Below are 8250 nucleotides of genomic sequence, written 5' to 3' on the forward strand. Positions count from 1 at the left end.
CTTTAAAGTTAGGCTTCTAAGTGATTTAACCTAAACATCAGTTTCCACATCTGCAAAATGGGAAAGAAAAATAATTCACTACCTACTGACAAAGCTGCGAGAGAAATCTCTGTAAACCTTAGCGCAGAACAAAATGTAAACTTCTCTAAGGCAGGGAGCATTTCACTCTTGTCTTTCCAGCGCCCAACACAGCTCTTAGTACATACTGGATGGTTACTAAGTGTTTGTCAGGTGATTAACAGCACCATTATTTGGAGGTGCCCCTGTGGGAGCTGAAGCTCTCTGGAGACACACAACGCTCACAGCAGTCCCATCAAAGGCAGTCCTTCTCCTCAGGTGATGGGATTGTGCCCTGACCCTTCCCTCAGCCCCCAGATTCCCCTTCGTGGATTTCTCCTGCACACCTGTCCCTCAGGCAGTCCCGTGGTGGAGTCCAAGGGTCTGGATAGAATCGCAGAGCTCCTAGGGTTGTTTCAAGGTAGGGCTCTGCATAACTTCCCTCCAAGGTTCTCTTACCACTGTCCTCTCCCTCAAGGATGCCGAGGAGCTAGAAGGAAAACTGTAAACCAAAGGGTACAGCTGGGACAGAAAAATGCGGGGAGGGGATTGTGATTGGCGGATGGGCTTTAAAGTCCAGGTAGAGCTTGGGAGAGGGGCTAAGGGGTGAGGGTATCTCCAGTGTCAATTCTGACAGGTGAGAAGGCGTTTATGGACTAGATCGGGAGGGAGTGGAGCACAATAAGATCTTTACTTCTTCCTCCTTTAGACTGAGGGAAAGGGGACAAGATGGCGGTGGTAGGGAGACGGCGCCATCAGACCTAACAAACCTTCATCAATTGTTGGTTTACAGTAATTGAGCCCAGGGAGCAGACGCCAGATGGTTGGAGGCCAGTAGTTACTGGACACTAGGGGGTGAGTGAGGGAAGAATTCTGCAAACTCGGTAGACTGAGGCTAGAGAAGGACCGGTGGTGGGATGGAGTCTTGGGAGTCAGAAATACTTCTTAACTGGGTAGCTTTGGGTAAGTCACCTCTGGAGAGAGGATTCACCCAGCAGTTAAGAGTTGAAGTCCATGACCACGGGAGGTACCTTTACAGTACCCTAAATCTAAAGGCTGAAAGGGACCTCCGAGGCCATCTAGTTGTCATCCAACCCCCGCATTCAACAGACGGGAGATGGAAGCCCCACGGAGATTGTTTTGTCCAAGGTCACACCATCAAGTGACCGAAGCAGGATCTGAACCCAGGTCCTCTGACTCCAAAGCCAGTGCTCTCTGCACTGTACCAAGCTGTTTCCAACTCAATGCTTCTGCCTCCGCTTACCCCATAGGTTTGTTGTGAGGCTCAAATATCATAAAATGGTGGCTCTTATTTCACCTCCCAGGCCTGTCCATGTGCTAAAAGAATTATATACAACTACTGTTATCAGAGCAGGAAGGGGAAAGGCCCTCCCTCCTCTAAACAAACCTACCAGCTCCCTCATTTCCATCTTCTCCTTATTGCCTTTAACTGTACTGCCTCCCTCATCCTGAAATCTCCCCACCAGCTGTAACCCAAAGTGGCCATGTCCCCCCCTGTGCCCAACAATCCAACCCCACGTCCACTCTGACCCCAGGGTAGGGCAGCGAGTGGGGGAAGCAGCAGGAGCCCAGGCATGGTGTAAAGGAGAGGATACTGGACCTGGCATCAGGAAAACATGGGTTCAGATCCTGCCTCTGCCACAAATTGTGACCCCTAAGCAAGATTGAATCTGTTTCCCCATCTGTAAAATGAACACAGCGGCCTCTCGAGTGCCTTCCAATTGTAAATTCATGATCCTGTGCCCCACTCCCCACACGCACAAAGCCCATCTCCGCCTCCCCCAGAGACCAGGTTACTTAAATAATCTTTATTTTTTTCATGCTTTGGAGAGGGACTGGTTTGAAATCTCACATTTCACAGCAATGAAAAACACAGTTCCAGCTTGGCCAGTGACAAAGACACCGACAAGGGTAGGGAGAAGAGAGGCGAGAATGGGAGCCTACCCAGGGATGCTCTCTTTCTCTCCAAGGCCACCTGGGTGTGCCTGGGCCCTCCCCTGCTTCCCCTGATGCCCAATGCTTAGGCTGAAGCAGGGTCCCTCCTCTCCCCTTCCTCCCCCCTCACAGTGGCACAAAAAACCACAGCTCGAGCTTGTCTGGGTGGGCGGCAAGGATGGAAGCGGCCATAGTACCGTCTTTGGGCACCCGGCCTGATCCTAGAACCTAAATCAGGTCCTCAGCCTTCCCTTCCCCCCCACCCCAGCGCACCCCAATCGGAGATGGGCATGGGAGGGAAGGGACAAGCCTTTGGCTAGCCATGTGACGGCAACAGTAACCTGAGGAGGAAGGAGCCCACCCAGCTTAACAACCGGTGAGGCTCCAGCCCTCATCCGAGGTGCCCACAGCAGCCCCGTCTTCTGACAAGACATCATCACACTTGCCAGGATGTGTAAGCAAGACCATGCTGGTGCCCGGGTCCTGACCAACTTGGGTACCCACCCAGGTAGTGTCTGTGGGCATGGAACCACAGCACCTGTCCCACGTGGCCGAGAAGCTCTAGAAAACCCAGCTCCCCAGCCATTAGATGGGCACAGGGCCCCAGGGAAAGGTTCCTCCAGAAACATCCCTTCTCACAACAGAATGAGGCTTAGCTTCCAGGCTTCTGACACCCTGGAGTGACGGGCAGAAGGGAGGAGCTACCTTTCAGGCTGCCCACTACAAAGGGCAGTGCCAGGGCCCAGCCCTGGTGCGTTATGACAGACGTAATTCAGAGTCAAAAAGAAGTCAGCAGCAGGGTCTCTGGGCCCAGTGACCAGAAGTATACGGGCCAACAATCCCCTCCTACTATTGGAGGCGGCACAGACCAGAGGACAGAGAGACAAGCAGAGACATGCAAAGAAGTAGAGACATATGGGGACAGAGTCAAACAGAGAAGGCACAAAGACGGAGGAAAATAGAGAGGACAGGACAGAGGACACCACAAGGTGTCAGGCCATTGGCCCAGGCTCAGTGAGGCCCTGGGCTCATGGTGAGGCTAGCCTCCTCGGGGATGGGCTCCAGCGTCTCACTCTGCACCGCCTGCGTGATGAGGGCCAGCTCCTGGCACAGCGTCTCGTGGCGGTAGCTCACGCGGATGTCTGGCACGTTGGTGCGGCGGATGTCGTTGCCCTCGGGGCCCTCTTTGGTGTAATTGGGCCCTAGCCAGTGGCTCTTCACCTGAGAAGGAGAGGTGGAGATTCACTAGGCAGGGAGGGCTACACAGATCCAACCCCATGGGAAGGGGAGAGTAGAGCAAAGCAGCCCCCAACTTCCCAGGTGCAGGGTGTAGAGAGATGTCAGGTCTTCTGGGAGCATCTGATCCTTTTCTCTGGAAGGGTCAGGTGCTCCCCTCGGCTTGCTTCCCCACACGTTCCTGGGTCCTTGAGGCCACAAGAGCCAAGGCGGGGATACCCCATGAGGGCCATGAGGACCCATCGGTCATTACCTTGTGCGAGAAGCCACTCATGAGGACGCTGTTTCGGGCCAGCTCACACATGTCACAAGAACTCAACTTCCACACCTGAGTGGCGATGCTATACTCCTCCATCAGAGGCTCCTAGGGATCAGAAAGCCTGTTAAGGAGTCACCCCTGCCAGCCCTCCAGGCCCTGTCCCCAGACGCCAGCAGCACAGAAAGGGGCTCAGGGGGAGTGGACAGAAGCCAGGACCCTGGTCTCCATCACCGTCAGGATGGAAAAGGAGCACCCAGGGGCGGGAGGGTGAAGGAGGAGCAGTGCTGCTGTCTCCCAGCAGAGGGCAGCACCAGCCCTCCATAACCCAACTGGCCGACGTGGCCTGGGCTCTGACCTTGGTGAAATGAAACTGCAGGGGGTCATCCGTGGAGAGCGAGACCATGAGCCCCCGGGAAAGATACTCGGGCAGCGGGTTGCGATGGTAGCTGAGAAACAAGCTGTTGTTGCTGAGCGGGGACATGGCAATGCCAATCTGAGCCAGGTAATACAGGTACTGCAAGACTGGAGCCTGGGAGAGGGAGAAAGAAGGTGTCGGGGGCCCTGCCTGCCCCAGTGCTGCTGGGATGGAGGGGATGGCAAGTTGAGGTCACTGGCTTTCGGGCAGGACTACAGCACAAGGCATAGGTTTTAGGGTAAGAGCTATAGCACAGTCTTGGGTTCAAATTCCACTTACGGGGAAATCCTTACTACCTGTGTGACTTTGGAAAAGTCACATCACTGGGCCTCAGTTTCCTAATTTGTAAAATGAGGGAGTTCGACTAGTCTAGGGTACCTTCGAGCTCTATATAAGTCTAGTCTGTGGGGGCTACAGCTCCTTAGGGCATAGTTTCAGGTGGTTAGAACTGACAGGTGCTGGATAAAGGGAAAGCATGGGAGAACTAGTAGAGGGAACCTTCAGGAAGAAATTGAAGCTGACAATATTAGTGAGCAGGGTGGTAGGGAATGGATTATGGGAGTTCATCATAGTGAGGCATTCTAAGCCGTGTTGGTTGTGGAGGATTTAGGGGGAAAGGGACAGGATTGGGGCCTCATTGTGAGATTTTGTTGAAAGAGGGAAGCAATGTAGGAGAGGGGTATTATTTGGAAGAGTTCAAGGTACTGTTTTTGGGAGTTTTATTGGTTGAGAAAGGCCAGTTGGGGTATTATTGGCTGTTGGGGGGTGCTAATTAAGTAAAGTGGTGGGTGATAATAAGGGTGTTGGTCTTAGCAGGGCAGATCACACCAGGAGTGTCACTGAGGGCGAAGTGAGAGGAGCAAGAGATACTGATTTGTGGTCAGAGGTATTGACTGAGAAAATGGAGAGTGCGGGTGCTATTGGTTATCGTGAGGAATGGGGTAATGGGAGGTGTTGAAGGTATTGGTTGAGAAGGATGAGAAAAAGGAGTATTGGTTTGCTGGTCGTACTGTCTGAGATGAGTAAAGAGTATTGATTGTTGAGGATACTGGTTGAGAAAGCTGGGGATGGGGTAGGTAGTTGGGGGTCTTAGTTGTTGATAGGGGTATGGGTTGCTCCATCTATTGAATGAGAAGGGTGAAAGGGGTACTGGTCGGACAAAAGAGAGGGTATAGGCTTCAAATCTGACTGACCTTTCGAAGCAACAGCCCATGGGAGATGTTCTCGGCCAGCATGAAGGCTGATACCAGATGGTGGATGGGTCCTGCCTCCCCGCAGTGGGGCCGGAGCACAAAGGTATGAAAACCCCGCTGTCTGTGTTGGGGGACAGGATAACATCAAGGTTACAGCCGCATCCCTACCTAGGATCCACAGCTCCTCATGCCTGAAAAGCCCTGGAACTCCTCCCCCCATGGGAGAATAGCTTAGAGGTTAAACCATAGGCTCTCAGAGTGTGGCAGGGGTAGAAGTACAAGGGACAAAGAAGGGAGGGCCACAGAAAGAATCCCATGGGTGAGGCCTATGAGGAAGAGGCAAAGGTGGAGTTTATGGGGAGAAGGGAACCCAGCCTAGGATAAAAACAAGTCCTGGCCATGGAACAGAAGATGAGAAAGGGGAGTTGGTAAATCTCAGTTTTGGGATGTGTGAAAAGCATCTTGGTGTAGCAGGAAAAAAACACTGGGATTGAAGACCTGAGCTCCTTATTACTAACTGGCCTTATGACTTGGAAGAAATTTAAGCTTCACCTTCTTAAAAACACCTCATAATCATGGAAGAGATGTGTTTTGTAAACTGTAAAGTATCATGTATCTCCAGACACCAGGAATGAAATGATGAGGCTGGAGAGGACCCCACCCCGCCACCACCACTTCCCACCTCACCTTCGCAGGTGGTTGAGCACCGCCATGTTGGCATAGGTATAGTACAAGTAGTAGGAGTAGGGAGGGTTGTCCTCCTCCACCCAGGCCTCAGGGAGTGGACTTTCCAGATTGAACACATGGTTCTCAGGCTTGGATTCATCATCCACACTGTCAAAGCCGTCCACCTGGGGATGGGGCATAGGAGAGAGGAGGGGACAGAGGGTCAGACTTCCCCACCAGTGGCCCTGGTGACCTCTCTAATAGACCTCCAGACACTCACATGCTCCAAGAAGAGGTGCAGCTCTGGATGGCTGGCGGGGTGCACCGTGGCCTCAAACAGTGGCAGGAAGATGTTCTCCAGCATCTCCTGGAAGTTGGCCAGCTGACCTTTGGTGCGATAGACGTCACTACATGGGGGTGGAGAGGAGGGGAACACATCAGAGAGGAGGGCATCTTACTGGAGGTCGATTTAGGACTCCTAAGCCGTGAGGTGGTACAGGCTAGAAGCCTGAGACCAACTGTGGATGGCAGATCCATCCACCATGTTCTGGAAGCTGCCCAGGGTACACCCCTACCCCAGAAGAAGGACAGGAAGCTCAGTGTCCCAAGCCGTGGCCCTTGATGCACTCAGAACTGGACAGGCCACTCGGCTGCCCCAGAATGGTCAATCTCGCTCCCCAGGAAGAAGCTGGGGCCTGGGAACGGACAGAGGCTTCTCAGAGGGACGGCGCCCGACCACTTTGAAGCGTCCCCTTCCTCCGTCATTTGGGGGGCACTCACAAAAGCCGGGGCACCTGCACCAGCCAGCGCACGTTGGGAGAATGCACGCGATGTCCCACGGCCCAGCGTGCCAGCTTGTCCCATTCGTCCCTCGAGCGCCCGTACACAGAGAGACGCAGCTCTGCGTTCTGGTACTTACTCTCCTCCAAGTCCGACATCACCTCCTGTGAGAGAAACAGAGATACCAGACGTGGAGTCAGGAAAATCTGAGTTCGAATTCTGCCTCAGACACTTACTAGCTGTGTAACCCTGGGCAAATATAATAACAAAAGATAATGGTAATAAATGATAATGATAATAATAGCTCGTATTTATGTGGCCTTTAAGACTGGCAAAACATTTTGCTTTTAGGTATTATTTGATCCTCACAGCAACCTTGGGAGGTAGATGCTATTATTATCCCCATTGTACAGATGAGAAAACTAAGTCATAAAAAGGTCAAGGAACTTGTCTAGGGTCACGCAGCTAGTATGAGCCGACTCCAGGCCTGGCGCTCTATCCACTGTGCCAGCCAGCTGCCTCAACCACTCTCAGCCTCAGTTTTCTCATCTGCAAAATGAGTGTAATAATGATAGCATCTACCTCCCAAGGTCACTGCGAGGATCGAATGAGATAATATTTGTAAATTTGCACTTTACACCTTACTGGGAGCTATGATTATTATAAATAACACCCGTACCTTGATGATGTGGGCAAAGTATTTTCCCGAGACCCTGTTGTCTGTTTTGATGAAGATCTCTCGAAGGACGGACTCCCCAATGGGGTTGTACTTGGCGTTGAACTTGTCGAATCGATGGAAGGTGTTCCGATCCTAGGAGCCAGGCCAGGCCAGACACATCTCAGAGTCCCCTCCACCCAGAGCCAGCCGCCAGATCCCTGAGCACAAGCCCATGGCCCTTTCCTAGCCAGGCCCAGGCCCCTCCCCCTCTGCCCTGGGACCTACCGCGTGTACGTCAAGCGTGTCCACACTCAGGTCATAGGCCGTGAGGTTCATGCTCTGGAAGACCTCCCGCAGTGTCTGCTCCCGGCCCTGCTCCACATGCACAATCTCCTCCAGGTGCCGCTTCATGGCCCTCTTGATAAAGCGAAGGAGGTGCTTCTGGTTCATGCAGGACGAGGCATGGATGTGTGTGTCCACCTGGACACCACAGGGGTGCAGAAGGGTCACTGAATGGTAAGGGATGCGGTGGGGGAGAGCAGCCCTAGGGAGCTAGCTGGAAACGTCCTTGGCTCAAAGGGCAGGATCTGTCCTAGCAGACCCCAGGAGGGCAAAATCCTGCCTCAGGACAGGACAGGACAGCCTCAGGTGAGAAAAACCTGTCCCCCTCTCCAAGAAGTGAAGGAGAAAGAGATCTTCTCATGCTATACATGCATGCACTTGGTGGAGAAGGATGAGTGGGAAGTGTGTCAGATGGGGATGGATTTGGAAAAAAGGGAGAGGAGAGAAGAAAGAGGGGAGAAGAGGAAAGAGACAGGGTATGCAGAAAGGGAGAGAGAGAGGAGAAGAGGAGACAAGGAATGTATGGAGAGAGGGAGAGAGAGAGGAGAAGAGGAGACAAGGAATGGACGGAGACAGAAGAGACTGGAGAGAGAAGGGAGGGAGGGAGGAGGGGGAGAGAAAGGGAGAGACAGGGAGAGAGAGAGGAAGAGGAGAAGAAGAAACAGGAAAGGGATGGAGAGAGGGAGAG

At 53.0% G+C, this 8250-nt stretch overlaps 1 protein-coding gene across 3 annotated transcripts in view; it reads right to left on the reverse strand.

The window, feature by feature from the left end:
- Window positions 1-1871: 1871 nt before the first annotated feature.
- The window catches only part of AMPD2 (adenosine monophosphate deaminase 2), a 19314-nt gene continuing 12935 nt past the window's right edge, over window positions 1872-8250 (reverse strand). For all 3 annotated transcript variants that reach the window (XM_027856742.1, XM_027856741.1, XM_027856744.1), the window contains 9 exons: window positions 7506-7700; window positions 7242-7373; window positions 6563-6726; window positions 6063-6189; window positions 5804-5967; window positions 5117-5237; window positions 3864-4037; window positions 3503-3613; window positions 1872-3234 (listed from right to left, as the gene is read on the reverse strand). In XM_027856742.1, coding sequence (XP_027712543.1) covers window positions 3025-3234; window positions 3503-3613; window positions 3864-4037; window positions 5117-5237; window positions 5804-5967; window positions 6063-6189; window positions 6563-6726; window positions 7242-7373; window positions 7506-7700 — 1398 coding nt within the window. In that variant the 3' untranslated portion in view covers window positions 1872-3024. The remainder of the gene's footprint in view (window positions 3235-3502; window positions 3614-3863; window positions 4038-5116; window positions 5238-5803; window positions 5968-6062; window positions 6190-6562; window positions 6727-7241; window positions 7374-7505; window positions 7701-8250) is intronic.

This window comes from Vombatus ursinus, unplaced genomic scaffold (genome assembly GCF_900497805.2).
Source record: "Vombatus ursinus unplaced genomic scaffold, bare-nosed wombat genome assembly UNPS02011613.1, whole genome shotgun sequence".
Taxonomy (NCBI): Eukaryota; Metazoa; Chordata; class Mammalia; order Diprotodontia; family Vombatidae; genus Vombatus; species Vombatus ursinus.